At 47.5% G+C, this 17,266-nt stretch overlaps 1 protein-coding gene across 4 annotated transcripts in view; it reads right to left on the bottom strand.

Moving 5' to 3' along the window:
- Positions 1-16,174, bottom strand: part of SNX7 (sorting nexin 7) — a 128,871-nt gene extending 112,697 nt beyond the window's left edge. The window contains exon 1 of one of the 4 annotated variants that reach the window (XM_033916880.1): positions 15,943-16,174. In XM_033916880.1, coding sequence (XP_033772771.1) covers positions 15,943-16,011 — 69 coding nt within the window. In that variant the 5' untranslated portion in view covers positions 16,012-16,174. Of the gene's footprint in view, positions 1-15,828; positions 15,851-15,942 lie in introns of those variants that run through there. The other 3 variants (XM_033916881.1, XM_033916882.1, XM_033916883.1) reach the window with 3 other exon arrangements.
- Between the last annotated feature and the right edge of the window lie 1,092 nt (positions 16,175-17,266).

The raw sequence follows: 17,266 nt of genomic DNA on the forward strand, positions 1-17,266 counted from the left end.
CACTTCATTAGTCCTCTTTCCTTTGTTATAATTATTTTTTATATTTATTTTAGTATTCTTGATTTATCGATGCAATGCATTATATCTATTAGTTTTCTACAATTTTTATATTACATATTAGGTTTTATATTTAAGATTTTTAGAAAATGCTTGTGTTGGAACTATTGCACCCAGCAGCAATTCTTATGTTCTTATTTTAATATTATGGATGTCAATATTTATTTTTTCTTTTATGTTTGTCTTTTAGACAATACTGTACATGTACTACTGAGGCAGGCTTCTTAGCCGAAACACAGACTGTCGGGTTCATTTTTATCAATATAATTTTTCATCATTAAGACTCAACTTTGTACATTAATCCCTGGTTGATGTGTATTGTTCCATCCCTTTTTCTATTTTCAATTGTTTTCCATGGGGTAATTGTTTCTTGTTGCTTCCATACAGATTCTACACAGAACCATTCCAAATAATAAATTCAGAAATACATTTTTTTTTCTACCTCTGTTATCTGAGTAAGTTATTTTTCCATTGGTTTTGGTCACAGTGTGTCTTTGCTTTTTCTCTGGTTTTTTTCTTGCCTTTGCAGGGTGTCCTGTCCATTTGACATATCTTTTCTCTCCATATCTACCTTCCATCTTCTCTCTGCTTCGCTATCTATCCTGTCCAGCATCTAACATGTGTCTTTGTTCCTTTGTACACCTGTGATCAGTATTGCCCTTCTATGTTCCCATCCCCTCTCCATCTAATATTCCTCCTCTGTGTCTCTGTCCCTATCCTCCCCCCATGTTTGGCATCTCTTCTCTGTGCATCACCTCTCTTCTTTTCTGCCCACATCCCACCCCCCTATGGCTTGTCTCCTTCTCTATTCCTTCCTCTTCTCCTGCAATCTGCATCTCTACCTCCCTGAATTCAGTGTCCCCTCCCCCCGATCCAATTTCTCTACCTCCCACTTCCCCCCACTACTCCGGTCCAGCAGCACGTCGCTCTCCCACCTCCCCTGCCCCAGACCAGCAGCATCTCTCTCTCACCACCCAAGTCCAGCAGCACCTCTCTCACGACCCAGGTCCAGCAGCACCCCTTTCCTTTGATGAACAGCACTAACATACTCTACCCCTTCCATGATGACAAGCAGCACCTCTACCCCCCACCACCACCAATGAACAGCAGCATCTCTCCCTTCCCCCTCCACAGCAAGCAGTAGTGGCAGCAACTCCTTCCCCCTCCCCCAATGAGCACTAGCATCTCTCTTCCCCCCACTCTGATGAGCAGCAGCTTGTAACTTCCCTGCACAGCTGCCAGTGATTTCCTCCAGCAGCTTTGGGGCTTTTGCTAGGTCAGGCCTGCTTCCAAGAAAACAGGAAGTTACATAATTGGAGGCAGGCCCAGCCTATAGCAAAGGCCTATAGCTATTGGAAGAAATTGCTGCGCTATTGCTGGAAGCTGTACAGGGAAGTTACATACTGCTGCTGCTCGTCTGGAGGGGGGGGACAAAATTGCAGTGGCCGCAAAAACATCAGTCACAGGAGACATGTCGGTGTCATGTAACCCCTACCACCAGTATGCATACCACTGGGGGTATGTGTACTGCGTTTTGGGCACCTCTGGCTTAGGTGGACAGGCCAAGCAGGTGCCTACTTCGCAGAAATCGCAGGTTACCAGAACCTGTGATATGGGGACAAAGTTTGTCCCTGCCTCTTCTCTCTCTCCTTCACCGTACAGACACAATATATTGCTAAAACCTGCCGCTTCTTCCTCTATAATATTACCAAAATCCAACCCTTCCTCTCTGAGCACACTACCAAAACACTTGTCCACGCCCTCATCACCTCACACTTAATACTGCTACTCTCAGGCCTTCCGTTTAGCCATCTTGCTCCCCTCAAAACTGTCCAGAATTCGGCTGCATGACTCATATTCCAGGAGAGCTGCTTTACTCATGTTAACCGTCTCCTAAAGTCACTTCATTGACTTCCCGTTTCCGAATACAATTCAAACTTATCTTACTGACTTACAAATGCACTCATAACTTAATATTATACTTATAGACCGCGTTACCAAAAAGTTCTACGTGGTTTACAAAAGATTATAAACATTAAACATAAAGCACAGTTACTTACCGTAACAGGTGTTATCTAGGGACAGCAGGCATATATTCTCACATGTGGGTGGGTGACGTCATCTACGGAGCCCCAACGTGGACAGCTTTTCAAGCAAACTTGATTGAAGTTTCAAGCTTGCTATGCTGCACCACGCATGTGCATGCCTTCTTGCCCATTAGAGGGCGCATCCCCACCTCGTGGTCCTCAGTTCCATAGCCAGCAAAGAAGCCATCCCCGGGGAGGCGGGCGGGTTGTGAGAATATATGCCTGCTGTCCCTGGATAACACCTGTTACGGTAAGTAACTGTGCTTTATCCCAGGACAAGCAGGCATGATATTCTCACATGTGGGTGACCTCCAAGCCAACCAAAAAAGGGCAGGTGGGAGGATGGCAATTTAGGAAAACAGGTTACGCAAAACCGACTGGCCAAACCGGCCGTCGCTCCTGGACAAAGTATCCAGACAGTAGTGAGAGGTGAATGTATGAACCGAAGACCAAGTGGCAGCCTTACAGATGTCCTCAACAGGTGTAGACCTGAGGAAAGCAACAGAAGCTGCCATAGCCCGGACCTTATGCCCCGTGACTCGTCCATGGAGCGTGAGACCAGCCTGAGCGTAGCAAAAAGAAATACAAGTAGCCAACCAGTTGGACAAGGTGCGCTTGGAAACAGGACGTCCCAACCGATTAGGGTCGAAGGACAAAAACAATTGAGGAACCTTCCGCTGAGACTGAGTGCGTTGAAGATAAAAAGCCAACGCCCTCTTACAGTCAAGAGTGTGAAGCGCCACCTCACCAGGATGAGAGTGAGGCTTCGGAAAAAACACCGGAAGGACAATGGACTAATTGAGGTGGAAATCAGACACAACCTTAGGCAAAAATTTAGGATGGGTGCGGAGAACCACCTTGTCATGATGGAAAACAGTAAAAGGTGGGTCCGCAACCAAAGCCTACAGCTCACTAATCCATCGAGCAGACGTGAGCGCAAGCAGAAAGATCACCTTCCAAGTAAGATACTTAAGGTGAGATTTGTCAATAGGCTCGAAAGGAGGCTTCATCAGTTGAGCCAAAACCACATTAAGATCCCAAACTACCGGAGGAGGTTTCAGAGGAGGATGAACATTCAATAGACCCCTCATGAAACGAGTCACCAGAGGATGAAGAGAGAGAGACCTACCCTCGTGATGCCGATGGAAAGCAGCAATAGCACTAAGATGCACCCGGATAGAAGTCGTCTTCAGCCCAGACTGAGATAAATGAAGTAAATACTCCAGGACCGAAGTCACCGGAACCGAGCTCGGATCCAGATGGTGCAAAGAACACCAAGAGGAAATTCTGGTCCACTTCTGGGAATAGCAAAGCCGAGTCGAGACCTTGCGCGAGGCTTCCAAAACATCCCGTACAGACTGAGAAACAGGAACCGAAGTCAAGGGGAAAGGAACCAAGCCGTCAGATGTAAGGACTGAAGATTGGGATGCAACAGCGAACCCTGACTCTGAGACAGCAGAGAGGGAAATACAGGTAGAAGCAGAGGCTCCCTGACACTGAGTTGAAGGAGCAGGGAGAACCAGTGCTGATGAGGCCAACGAGGCGCAATGAGAATCATAGTGGCTATGGTCGATTTGAGATGCACCAATGTCCTCAAGATCAGAGGGAAAGGAGGAAACGCATAAAGGAACCTCCCTCTCCAGTCGAGAAGAAAGGCATCGGCCTCGAGACGGTCCGGAGAGTACATCCGGGAACAATAAAGAGGCAGTTTGTGAGTCTCCGGAGAGGCAAACAGATCCACCTGAAGCGTTCCCCAGCGGTGAAAGACCTCGTGCAGGACTCGAGAATTGAGCGACCACTCGTGCGGCAGGAGAAGACGACTTAGTTTGTCGGCCAGACAATTCCGCTCTCCTTGAATGTACACCGCCCGAAGAAAGATGTTCTGAGAGACTGCCCACTCCCAAAGTCGAAGGGCCTCCCGACACAGGGACCAAGAGCCCGTTCCCCCCGCTTGTTCACATAGTACATCGCCACCTGGTTGTCCGTCCGCACAAGGTCTACCTGATCGTGCAACAGGTGGCAGAAAGCCTGAGCCGCCAGAAAAATGGCACGAAGCTCCAATACATTGATGTGACAAAGACGGTCCTCCGCCGACCACAGTCCTTGAGTCCGCAGACCGTCTAGATGAGCTCCCCAAGCGTACTCCGAAGAGTCCGTGGTCAGGACCTTGCGATGCGGAGGGACGAGAAAGAGTAAACCCCCGGAAAGATTGGAAGAGTTGGTCCACCAACGGAGCGAGCGTCTCAAGGAGGGAGTCACTGTCACAGGGGAGGAGGCCGGGTCTCGGTCCTGACGCCACTGCGAGGCCAACGTCCACTGAGGAAGCCTTAGGTGCAAGCGTGCAAAAGGTGTGACATGAACTGTCGAGGCCATGTGGCCCAGCAGAATCATCAGACGCTGCGCCGATACGGAGGGCAGCAGCGATATTTGGCGACTGAGTCGAAGCAGGGCCTCCAACCGTGGAGGAGGGAGGAATGAACGAAGGCGAACCGTGTCCAGCACGGCCCCGATGAATTGAAGGGATTGAGCCGGGCACAACTGAGACTTGGGAAAGTTCACTTCGAGCCCCAGACGCTGCAGGAAGATGATAGTCCGTCGGGTCGCTAAGATAACCCCCTCCCTGGAAGGAGATTTGATCAGCCAATCGCACAGGCAGGGAAAGACCTGCAGACCCTGGGAGCGCAGGGCCGCTGCGACTACCACCATACACTTCGAGGGGAGGATGCAAACCCAAAGGGGAGGACCCGGTATTGAAGGTGCAACTCCCCCACCTGGAACCGTAGAAACTTGCGGAAGGCGGGATGCACCGGAACATGGGTATAAGCTTCCTTCAGGTCAAAGGAGCACATCCAGTCCCCCTCGTCCAGCAGTGGGTACAGGACCGGGAGAGATAACATATGGAACTTTTCCCGTACCAGGAACTTGTTGAGTCCCCGGAGGTCCAAAATGGGGCTTAAGTCCCCGGTCTTTTTCGGGACCAGAAAATAGCGGGAGTAAAACCCCTTCCCCCACTGGTTGGGGGGCACCCGCTCCACCGCCCGGAGACGCAACAAGGCCCTGGCCTCCGAAAGAAGCAGGGGGAGCTGTGACCTGTTTGAAGGACACGCGCCGGGTGGACTGTCCGGCGGGAATTCCCTGTAGTTGAGGGAGTAACCCTCCGAGACGACTTGGATCACCCAAGCATCGGAGGTGATGAGAGACCAGGCCGGAAGAAACGCTCTCAACCGACCCCCGATGGGCAACGGGGTCGACCGCAGTGCGGAGGGGGCCTGCCCCTTCCGCTCAGAACGTCAAAAAGACGGCGCCGGCTTGGACGCCCCTTGCGTCTGAGGCTTCTGTTGGGGAGCCCTGGATTGCTGAGGCAGCCGCCGAGGCGGAGGCCTGGAGAAAGCTGGCGTGGACTTTTGCGGATAACGCCGCGGTGGAGGGTGGTACGGCTTCGGAGCCGAAGCCTTCGCCTTAGGGCGGACCAAGGAGGCAAAGGAGCGCTCATGTTCGGACAGGCGTTTAGTAGCCGCCTCCAGGGACTCATCAAAGAGCTCGGAGCCCACACAGGGCAAATTAGCCAGGCGCTCCTGCAGATTGGGGTCCATATCCACAATGCGCAACCACGCAAGGCGACGCATTGCCACCGCAAATGCGGAGACCCGTGAGGATAATTCGAAAGCGTCGTAGACTGCATGGAAAAGGAAAAGGCGCAGCTGAGACAAAGAATCCATAAGCTTGCCAAAGTCCCCTTTATGCGAGTCTGGCATGACCCCGTGATAACGGGGCATGGACTTAACCAGATGGTGCAGGTACGACGAGAATGTAAATGCGTAGTTAAGCACCCTGTTCGCCATCATTGAATTTTGGTAGAGGCGACGCCCGAACTTATCCAGGGTACACCCCTCACGCCCGGGCGGAACCGCCGCGGACACCCTAGAAGGCTGAGACTTCTTTAAAGACAACTCCACCAGTAAAGACTGGTGGGACAATTGAGCCTTCTCAAACCCCTTACAGGGGACCGTGCGGTATTTTGATTCCATCTTTGAGGGCACCGCGGTGACCGCATACGGGGAATCCAAATTCCATAAGAAGGTCTGCTGCAGGATCTTGTTCAAGGGCAGATGCGGAGACTCCCTCGGAGGAGATAGTAAATCCTGTTCCTTCAAAAATTCTTTAGAATACTGGGACCCCGATAAGAGGTCCAAGTCCAAAGCCTTCCCCATATCTACCACAAACCTCGAAAACGAGGAGGGCCTCGAGGGAGGGGAAGGAGAGCGAGAGGCCCGCGTCGCCGAGAAAGAGGGAGAAGCCTCGCATGAGTATCGGGGCTCACGACCAGTGCCCGCCTCCGAGCCCCAGGAAGCCCCCCCGAGGGACCGCGTCGGGGTCGGGGACCTCCGAAGACCCGAGGAGCCCCTCGGGGAAGTCCCCGGGGTCCGGGGCACCGAAGCCTTCCTCCTCCTCGGAGAGGAATCCCTCGATCCCTTCCCCACCGGGGAACGGAGCAGCCTCGGATTAGTGAGGCTGAGTTCCGAAACCCGCAGGGGTTCCACGTCCCGGATCGGCGAGGAACGACTGCGCCTCCGAGGCGACCTACGAGGGCGCTTGGATCTACGGGAGCGACGCTTCGCCCGAGGCCGACCCGAGGGCGAAGAACCCCGGGAAGACCCCGCCGAGGACTCGGAAGAGGAAATCCTGCGAACCCGGCGCACCGGGTCCTTAGGACGCACGCTCCGCTCAGGCTGGTCACTAGTCCAGGCCGAGGCCGAGGTAGGAACAACCCCCGGGACCGAGGCCGGAGCCGAGGTCGGGGTTGCTGGAGGAGCCGAGGATGGCTGTAGGTGGGCCAGGGCACTGGACAGCTCCGAGGTGATAAGTGCCCGGAGCATGTCCTGGAAGACGGGTACGGCCATCATGGATGGCATGTCCGAGGCCAGCGGGTGCTCCCTCGAGGGCGACCTCGGCATCGAGTATTCCCGCGGGGCACCCGACTTCGATGACCGGGGCTGGGCCAAGGACGACCCACCCACCCCCGTCGAGGAGCCCGAGGATGGCTTCTTCGAGGACCCTGGAGTAGAGGAAGGAAGTGGAGACTTACCCGGGGCCGACTTCAAAGTCGAGGTCACAGGCTTCGAAGAGGAAGGCATCCGCGGCGAGGCCGAGGTCAAGGCCGGGGCCGAGGCCTTCCCCGCCGCGGGGTCGACAGCAAAGAGCTCCGCCATGCGGGCACGCCAGCGGCGGAGTGCTCGGGGTTGAAAGGTGGAACACCGCGTACAAGAGTCAGTAGGGTGATCCGCACCCAGACAGACAAGGCACCACCGGTGGGATCGGTGATGGAAAGCAACCGATCACACCGGGTGCACTTTTTAAAGCCCGTTAAAGGATGGACATGAACGAGAAAAAAGGGCCGTGAACGAGCGAGGTCCCGCGGCCGCGGCTACCGGGAACCCCCGGAGCCGGAACGAAAACTTTTTTTTTTTTTTTTTTGACAATTGAACAATCGCGTTTAAGGGAAAAACAAAAAAAGAGACACAGTGACTAAGAATAAACCCCAGCCGTGGTGGCAGAAGGCAATAAAGCACGGAGCAAAAACTCAACAGGGCTTCTGGCTCCGCGGAAGAAACAGAACTGAGGACCACGAGGTGGGGATGCGCCCTCTAGTGGGCAAGAAGGCATGCACATGTGTGGTGCAGCATAGCAAGCTTGAAACTTCAATCAAGTTTGCTTGAAAAGCTGTCCGCGTTGGGGCTCCGTAGATGACGTCACCCACCCACATGTGAGAATATCATGTCTGCTTGTCCTGGGATAATCCTATATTTGAATGAGTCAGATAGTCAGGTATTTGGAGAAAAGATACGTTTTTAGCTGTTTTCTCGAATGTCTGTAAGAAACAGCTGTGAGCAACAATGATCGAGAAATTCTTTTTCATGAGAAGCTGCCTGAGATGATAAAGAGTGATTTAGGAATTTCTTGCTTTTACAACTTTTTACAGACGGTAAACTGAACAGAGCATGAGTTTTTCTACTGCATTTGTGCGTAGCTACGGAAAAACTATTAGCCAGATAAGTAGAGGCTGAACCATATAAAACCTTGTAACAAAAACAGCCCAACTTGAACAATACCCGAGCTTCCACAGGCAACCAATGCAATTTGCAATAAAATAACGTAACATGATCGTATTTCTTCAATCCGTAAATCAATCTAACTGCTGTGTTCTGCCCCTCACTATCTTTCTCCACTCAGCTGTAAGTCCCTCCTTTCTGTACCCTTCTGTTTGACTGCCAACTCCAGACTCCATCCCTTTCTGCCTTTATGCGTGGATACTTGGAACATAAGAACATAAGAATAGCCATCAAGCCCAGCAGCCTATTCTCACGGTGGCCAATCCAGGTCCTAGTACCTGGCCAAAACCCAAGGAGCAGCAATATTCCATGCTACCGATACAGGGCAAGCAGTGGAACAAGTTACTCGAATCCCTACAGCAGGTTCCATCACTGGCAGTGTTCAAGGCCCAGTTAAATGCCCACCTCTTTGAGAGTGCCTTCGACTCCTAACTCCTCTCATCTTGGATTCTGCATCCCCCAACCCTCTATGTCATGTCTGTCTGTCCGTTAGATTGTAAGTTCTTCTAAGCAGGGACCGTCTATAAATAATAAAATGTACAGCGCTGCGTACACCTTTCAGCATTATATAAGTGATAAGAAGTAGTAGTAATCCCCATGGGCTCTGTCCCCATCCTCGCCCCACCCCCAAACTGTCCTTATTTGCACTAGCCACGAACACTTGATTTTATATTTTAATCTTTTTATTAAAGTATAAAAGGGAAAATATTCTGTTTATAAATCACAAATAGACCCATTTCTATCTGGTTTTGGTACAACCTTTACATTTAGATTACTATTTCAAATCTTGGGAAAATTGTATAAACTTGGCATTCAAAAATAATCAATCAATTATAATGCTTTTTTTCTGAATAAAAAAACTTAATAAATACTTATTCTAATTTTTAAAATAGTGTATATTGTGCTCAGTCACCTCCACCACGGTCAAATCTGAAACAGATGTGAGGACCACGATTATCAAGGAACCATCACAGCACAATATTGTTCCATACCTAATACTCTATATATGAAGTGCTAGACTAAGCTGTTAATGTCTTTTAAATGATCTTATACATTTAACCTCACCTTAATGACGGAAAGAAAATTGGTACACTCATCTTTTTTGGGCTGTGGTGGGAGCTCAACACTGTCTGTCCTTGAATTCGGTTCCTCTGCATCAACCGTTTTTCAATGCGTGCAAATTTGTGAAAAAATGTGAAAACTGTGTTTCTTATTCCAAATAAGAGGTGGAGGTGACTGAGCACAATATACTGCACGCTATTTTAAAAATTAGAATAGGTATTTATAAAGTCATTTTATTCACAGAAAAGGCATTATAATCGATAAATTAATTTGGTACAACCTTTCCAAAGATTCAGTTGACTGTGTTTCTACATCATCTAGGAGGATAATTGGATTGTCTTTCAGACACGGGTATAGAAGAGAACCAACACTGCGTAGTGAACAAGAAAATAAGTGTCTTTTAAATGTTGAACATGCTCCTCAATACCAGCAACAATGGATGAATCTGTTGAAGTAACAGTTAGATGCTTCATCAGCTGGGCACAAGATGGGAGGATGCTGCAGATGGGAGGAGTCTGATGTGCAGACAAGACTCTTATTGCCACATAAAAGGCAGACAAGACACAAATGATGTCATTTAACAGTAGTTCATTTAAAACCAAAAGTAGCTTCTGCAGTTTTTTTAATCACTGAATTCAGTTGCCAATTCTCTAAGGTGTGTTTTTACATACTGATACTAGTCTCAAGCTTTTAGAGCAGGGGTAGGGAACTCCGTTCCTCGAGAGCCGTACTCCAGTCGGGTTTTCAGGCTTTCCCCAATGAATATGCATTGAAAGCAGTGTATGCAAATAGATTATTTAAATTATTTATTTATTCGATTCTCTATACTGTTCTCCCAGGAGAGCTCAGAACAGTTTACATGAGTTTATTCAGGTACTCAAGCATTTTTCCCCGTCTGTCCCGGTGGGCTCACAATTTATCTACTGTACCTGAGGCAATGGGGGGATTAAGTGACTTGCCCAGGATCACAAGGTGCAGCGTGGGTTTGAACCCACAACCCAAGGGTGCTGAGGCTGTAGCTTTAACCACTGCGCCACACCCATGCATATTCATTGGGGAAATCCTGAAAACCCGACTGGAAAACGGTTCTCGAGGACCGGAGTTCCCTACCACTGTTTTAGAGAATGACCTGGAGATAAAGTTTGTCCCTGTCCCCATCCACACTTAACCGCAGGTACCGGTCTCCATGCCATTCTTTACTCGTGTACTTTTGTACGCATTCAGTAATTTGAATGAACATAGGTTCATATAAGGCGTGAGCATATTTTATCACTTGTAAATTGTGACTCTTCCCACACTCCAAACCCAAACATGCCTGTAACTGTAAATGTATGCAGATTCTTCTTATGGCGTGTACTTATAGTCAGGGTCCGAAGGGGGTAATGTTACTGGAGGCATATATGCACAAAAAAAATATTTATAAAATTATCCCCTTAATGAACAAGGGATCATGAATGAAAGAAAACCTTTCCTTATTAATAAGATTCAGTGAGGCCTGCAAAAACTCATTTTACTTATAAATAAGGGGTTGGGGGATTGGATTTAGTAGACTTCATATTGAGAGGTTAAGGTACTAGCACATTTGCTCCCTGAAATATGATGTTATAATTCTGCAGAAATTGTAGCTGGAGTGAAGGCACAGACGTTATTACACCTGTTCAACGTGTGAAAATGAGCATATCTGTCTACAATATGTACATACATATATTGAATCTCTGCGCATGTTCTGCCCAAACTGTTCAAATATGCATCAGCTTGCATGATGTGTACTTTCAGGTATGATCTAATTCAGGTTGACCAATTTTTGGTTTCAGATGAAAATGCCATTACATGTTTGGTTGGAACCCAAACTTTATGGTGGTACCCCTTGCACTCCCTCCCCCACCCAGTACACAGAACAAGCCCTCCTCTCTTCCTGGGCCTACCATCCATTCCTGACAGTCACGATGCCCAGTCACTTCTGTGTCCTCTCCACCACCAAAGTAGATCTCTAGCAGTAGTCTTGCAAACTGTTGGAGGTTGTGAAAGTCATTTTGAAATTTGAACCAGCATGAGCAGGAGTGGCATACTATCCATCCCTGGCATTCTTAGTGGGTGGTCAAGGCAGGCACAATGCCCAGTTTCTCTTGCTTATGCTGGCTCCAATTTCAAAATAGCTGCTATTTCAGTAGCAAAGAGGACCAAGGCAGGAGCAACTTAGTACCACGCCTGTCCTGACCACTCACTAAGACCACCAGGAATGGACATTAGGTTTGGGGAGGGGATGTTCAGTCAGTGCGCAGGGAGGAGGTGAGAGGGAGTAGCAGCTTGTTCCATGCAGGGGATGGGCTGAACTAGACTGTCAATTTCAGCTTTGGTCACAACAGAGCAGCAATTGTCAGCCGAAACCAAAGAAACTGGTTTCAGTTGACCTGTAGGCCTAATTTTGTAAGACTCCATCTACACACATAAATTTATGGTTTAAGCAAATAAAGGCGCACTGTTGCACACACACACACATTTATGTGCCTTTATAAAAACAGCTGTTGCTGCATAAAATTAAACAGCTCTGAGGCAGGCATAAGTTTATAGGTGCATTATTAACGCAAACACATGATTTATGTCACATAAAATTAGGTGCACCTCATTCTAGGAATGTATGCCTCGGGGAATTTTATAAGCAACCATTTAAGAAAGTCCACTATTAAAATCCTGGGAGTGATGCTAGATCGAAAGGTGACCATGGAAACTCGAGCAGCTGCTGTGGTGCGCAAAGGCTTTGCAACACTCTGGAAACTTCGACCCATTCAATCATACTTTGACAACCTTCCCTTCCAAATCCTACCCCAAGCCCTGATCCTCAGCATGCTAGACTACTGCAATCTCATCTATCTTTCATGTCCCCAGAAACTCTACAATAGACTCAAGAATGATTCAGCACACAGCTGTGCACCTTATCTGCAGACTAAAAAAACTAACCAAGTCATGCCTTAGTACAAGCAACTGTATTGGCTCCCCATCAAAGTCTGCTCACTGTTCAAACTGGGCTGCTTCATGTATAAGGCGCTGTATGGCCTTCTACCAAATTACATGATGGAAGTACAGTGGTACCTTGGAATCTGAATGCCCCAGTACTCGAACGCTGCTTTGGAACCCGAACACCCTGCACATGTTTGTGCATACGTTTCCCTAGCGCTCGGACTACCCATACGTTGTAACAGAAGACCCAAAAAGGAGCAGAAAAACTTCCTGGGACAAAAAGAGGTACCATATTTTTCTGCTCCATAAGACACACCTGACCATAAGACGCACCCTAGATTTAGAGAAGGAAAACAAGAAAAAAAACCATTCTGAACCAAATTCTCCCTGCCAGGCTCTGGACCAAGCCCCCTTCCCTGCTAAGCTCTGCACCCAGCCCCCTTCCCTCCCTGCCCTACCAGGCTATGCAGCTAGCCCCTGTCCCTGCAAGGCTCTGTACCCTGTCCCACCACCCTGCCCTCCCTCTGGTGGTCTAGTGGTAGGCCTGGACAGGAGAAATCCGTCCAGCCAACTAACAATTTTTTACACCCTCAATACCTTTTTAAACTCTCCATACCTTTTAAATCATACCCCCATACCTTTTAGTTTAAAACAATTTTTACAGATGAATGAACAATCCAACAGCAGTAGTATACATCAAACCACCTTTCCAAAACCATACAATTCAAAGAAGGTATCACAGAGATCAGATCATCAATTTTTTCCTTTGTTATATAAAGAAAAATACCCTAATTACCCTCCCCTCATCATCCATCCTGTGAAACAGCAAAAGGTAGAACACAACATTCCAGGGCCCAGTGTTCTTAGGACCCCTGGAGATCAAAGGATACCCCCTCTAAACAGTAAAAAATACCGACTCCCCCCCTAATCTAAAACAAAAAAGCAGATAAAGGTACCCAACAAAACCCGACTAGGGCATGTTTAGTTGGAGGAGCAGTATTCCGCCTTGGTTATAGTTAATGGGAGCTCTTATGCCTGGGGACAAGAATGATTCTCTGCATGAATGATTTGACCTTGTATCCTCCTGCTTTTGTGGCAGATTCCTTACTCCTGCTCTGAGGCACACCTAACAGATATGCTTGAGTGTGTCTGTGAAAATATGCAGAATTATGGGGAGAAGGTGGATTCATCCACACATAGGAAAATCTATGTCTGTGTCGTACCCCAAAGCAAAACACCAATCCCCGTATCTTTTAAATCTCTCCCTCACTAAACAGCTCTTGTACTCAACAGCACACAGGTCAGCAGCCCAGAGGTCAGACTCAAGATTTCCATGTTCCTGCCTGTTTTCTGAATGGCTGGTGTCATTTCTCTTGAGCCCCGCGAGAACTGACGCCAGCCATTCAGAAAATGGAGGCAGGCCCAAGAGGGAGCGTGTAAAGCTTGCTGCTGACAACCGCACTCCTGACCTGAATACGAGAGCCGTCTAGCGAGGAAGGGATACCGACGGCAACAGGTGTTTGTTTTAAACAGGTGCAGCAGCGGTGCTGAGAGGCGGGGGGGAATGGGGGAAGAGTTAGAAAAAATGCGTCGGCGACTTATATAAACTTAAATGCAGAAAACAGGAATCAAATATGAACTTTCACTTTCGGGTTTGCCTGGACTTGCACACATTTGGTTTTTCAATACCAGTGCTGCTTAGAAGCTTGCAAGGGCTTCCTACCACTACCAAAACACATGAAAACTGACAAATTTTAAAGAAAAAAAATCATAATCCTATATTCAAATCCTCCAACACCAGCTCCAGGCTTCTGTTATTTTGCCAGTAGTATAAGAGCAGGGTTTGTTTGTTCTCTGAGCATTGGGAGGGCATAGTAAATGACCCCATTAGCATCTGTTTGACAACATATAAATACAATTTGCATCCATCTCTGGTGTGCACGTTGTTTCCTTCACTAAAGCCCTCTGAGCATTCTGCGCAGATTAACACTGGCACTAGTACAGCGCTAATGGTTCTGAGCATCAGCACCAGATAATTTCAAAGCACATAGGAGAGATAGGATAGGGATGCGAGCAGTTAGGTGGTCTAAAGGCTGTCACTGGTCTGATCTGGCACAAAACCACTCCATACCCCCTTCCCCCCACCACCACCACACACACACAACCTCTTCTCTCTCTTATTCTCTCCATCCTTTTTTTTCATCCCTCAAATTCCAATTATTTCTCCCCTCTCCATTCCTCTTTCCCATCCTTAAGAACCCTTCTCTTGTCTCCTACACCCTCTCCTATTCTCTCTTGCCCTTTCCCTAACATCAGTTCTTGAAATCTGTTTCTCCTTCTGAAATGACCAATAATTTATTTATTTATTTATTCAATTTTCTATACCGTTCTCCCAGGGGAGCTCAGAACGGTTTACATCAGGTACTCAAGCAGTTTTCCCTCTCTGTCCCGGCGGGCTCACAATCTATCTAAAGTACCTGGGGCAAGGGGGGGATTAAGTGACTTGCCCAGGGTCACAAGGAGTAGCGTGGGTTTGAACCCACAACCACAGGGTGCTGAGGCTGGAGCTTTAACCACTGCGCCACACTCTCCAGACATACCACATCTAAAATCTACTAGTACATATTTATAAAATGTAAATATTTTATATTATCTAATATTCCAATTAATGCATATGTGCTGAATTGCCAAGAAATTAAAAAAAAATATCTTAACTTTTGTTCCAGATCTACTTCAAATCACTACAGGAAACTGAGGGATTTGTTTGTCTATACTGTAATTTATTAACGCAATGAAAAGCCAAAGACTCCAAATTCCTACTGCTCTGTCACTTCCTGGCATAGAAAATAGCACTCTATTCCCCAGTTATAAAGTTTGTTTATATTATCATCTTCAAAGAAAAAGGAACAGCCGTGCATACAGAATAAAACGCAGAACCCAAACACCCGTAGTTTCTTAGATGTTGTAAAACAGAAAAAATAAAATAAAATTCCCATGTGGCAGTGATACTAAAAAAAAAAAAAAATTATCTTCATGTGAAACTAAACAAAACTTAAGAAACATTCATGTGGATATTTTAACTGCTACAGGAAGTTTGATTTTTTTTTTAAAAAAAACGTAAAATCCATTTCTTTTGGCTTTTACATCAGCTGTACGACACCTTCTGTTATGGTCCTGCAGGGCGAAAGTAGATCTCATTTTTAGGCTATCCAAATATCCAATTAACTGGTCCCTAGAGTAAATGTATGCATATAAATTTCCTGGCTATTCATAATGAGCAGCCTGAAAATCACAACCGACTACCCATCTAGTTGCCGTAACGCAATTTAAATACGCTTTTACTTTTCACACGCTCTTCTTCAAGATCCCAGCTGTAGAGCTTTGAAAGGCTGCAGTTTCACAGAAGTACAAAGTGCACAAGCATTCATCTGGCTGGCAAACCGCAGCGAAGTTCACCAGACAATCGGTTTATACAAGAAACAAGCCAAAGCCTGAACAAAAAGTGCGAGGTTCAGAAAAAGTACAGTTTTAGAAAAAATAAAAAAATCGCATGCCTATTTTCTGCACCGTACTGTAAGCAAAACTTTTATCGGAAATCACGTCAGGAGGCAACCACAGCACCGACTTCAGCAGCGAACTCCTTTCTGAGCTCGCGCTCTTGTCTTTACCTTGCTGAACAGCTCCAGGTCTTCGTCTTCGTCGAGCACCAAACTAGAGACCCCTGCTGCAGCCTCCATCGCTCGAGCTACCCCACGTCACGGGTCTCAGCTGGCGCTCCCTCGGCGCAGGCCCGGAAGTGGCTGGCGGGTGACTCGCGCTCAGCAGGGGCGCGAGAAGGAGCAAACCCCGCCCAAGGACGCGGCGACTCAAGTTGTCCAGTTTAGGCTATAGCTGTCCTAGGTTCGTGGAAAAAGAGAAGGGGGCGGGGTGAAGGGGGTTTTGGGCGGGGTGTAAGTGGTTGCGATCTTTCTTAGCTTTAACAAGTGTAGGTTGAGTTGTTGAGATGGATTTTCCACTGCTTATTTCTATGATAGGCAACATAAAATCTGTTTTACTACTTGGGATCTAGCTAGGTGCAGTACTTGAAATCTGGGTTGGCCACCTTCGGTCTGTCTGTCCCATTATGGCATATTCTTATGTAAGTTTGCTTACGATCCATCCTCTTTTTAAATTATTACTTTTTACTGTTTATTACTTTTAATATGTTATCTCCTCTTCCACGTACAGATATGCTTTAAAACTAATAGTACCTTACCTTTCTTAAGCTGGGTCTGCATGTATCCACTTAATATTTTGTATGGCCATTTTTATTTCTTAAAAAAAAAAAAAATCAGTAGGTTAAATTCTAATCTCCCCCCCCCCCCCCGACATTTTCTCAGGGGCCTTTGTTCAATTGTGGGGGTTTCTGCACAATGTTTGGTTTAAAATGATTAGTCACTATATATGTGATAAACAGAGACAGGGTTCAAGAAACTTTAACATTAGTTACTGTGTTTTAAAAAAGGCAACAGAATGGAATAGAATTAGCTACTAAACAAAGATGTAGACTTATGGGGAGACTCATCAAGGTGCAGTAAAGGTTGCCTTTTACCTTTCCACACCTTGCTGCCCTGTAGGATTCAGCAACCTGTGGTATCCCAGTACCACAGGTTGCTGAATCGCGTCATAGGAATAACGCTGCTTGTGAGTCACTTCACAAGCGGCATTATTCCTGTGGTCCAGGAGCACTTGGCCGTGCAAAGCTGTGGCCCGATGCAGGAATTAATTCCCCCCCCCCCATCAAACAGAACCCCTATATGAACTGACCCTCACCCTGGCCCCCAACACCCCCCCCCCATGTATATCCCCCCAATCCCCTAGTGCAGGGGTGCCCAAAAGGTCGCTCTCAAACCACTAGTAGATCACAAAGGCAACACGAGTCGATCACAGCGCCCATCCCGGGCTCCGCAAGAGACTCGTGTTGCCTTTGCATTCTTATCTCCCTGTTTCCCC

This window comes from Geotrypetes seraphini, chromosome 12 (assembly GCF_902459505.1).
Source record: "Geotrypetes seraphini chromosome 12, aGeoSer1.1, whole genome shotgun sequence".
NCBI classification, from domain to species: domain Eukaryota; kingdom Metazoa; phylum Chordata; class Amphibia; order Gymnophiona; family Dermophiidae; genus Geotrypetes; species Geotrypetes seraphini.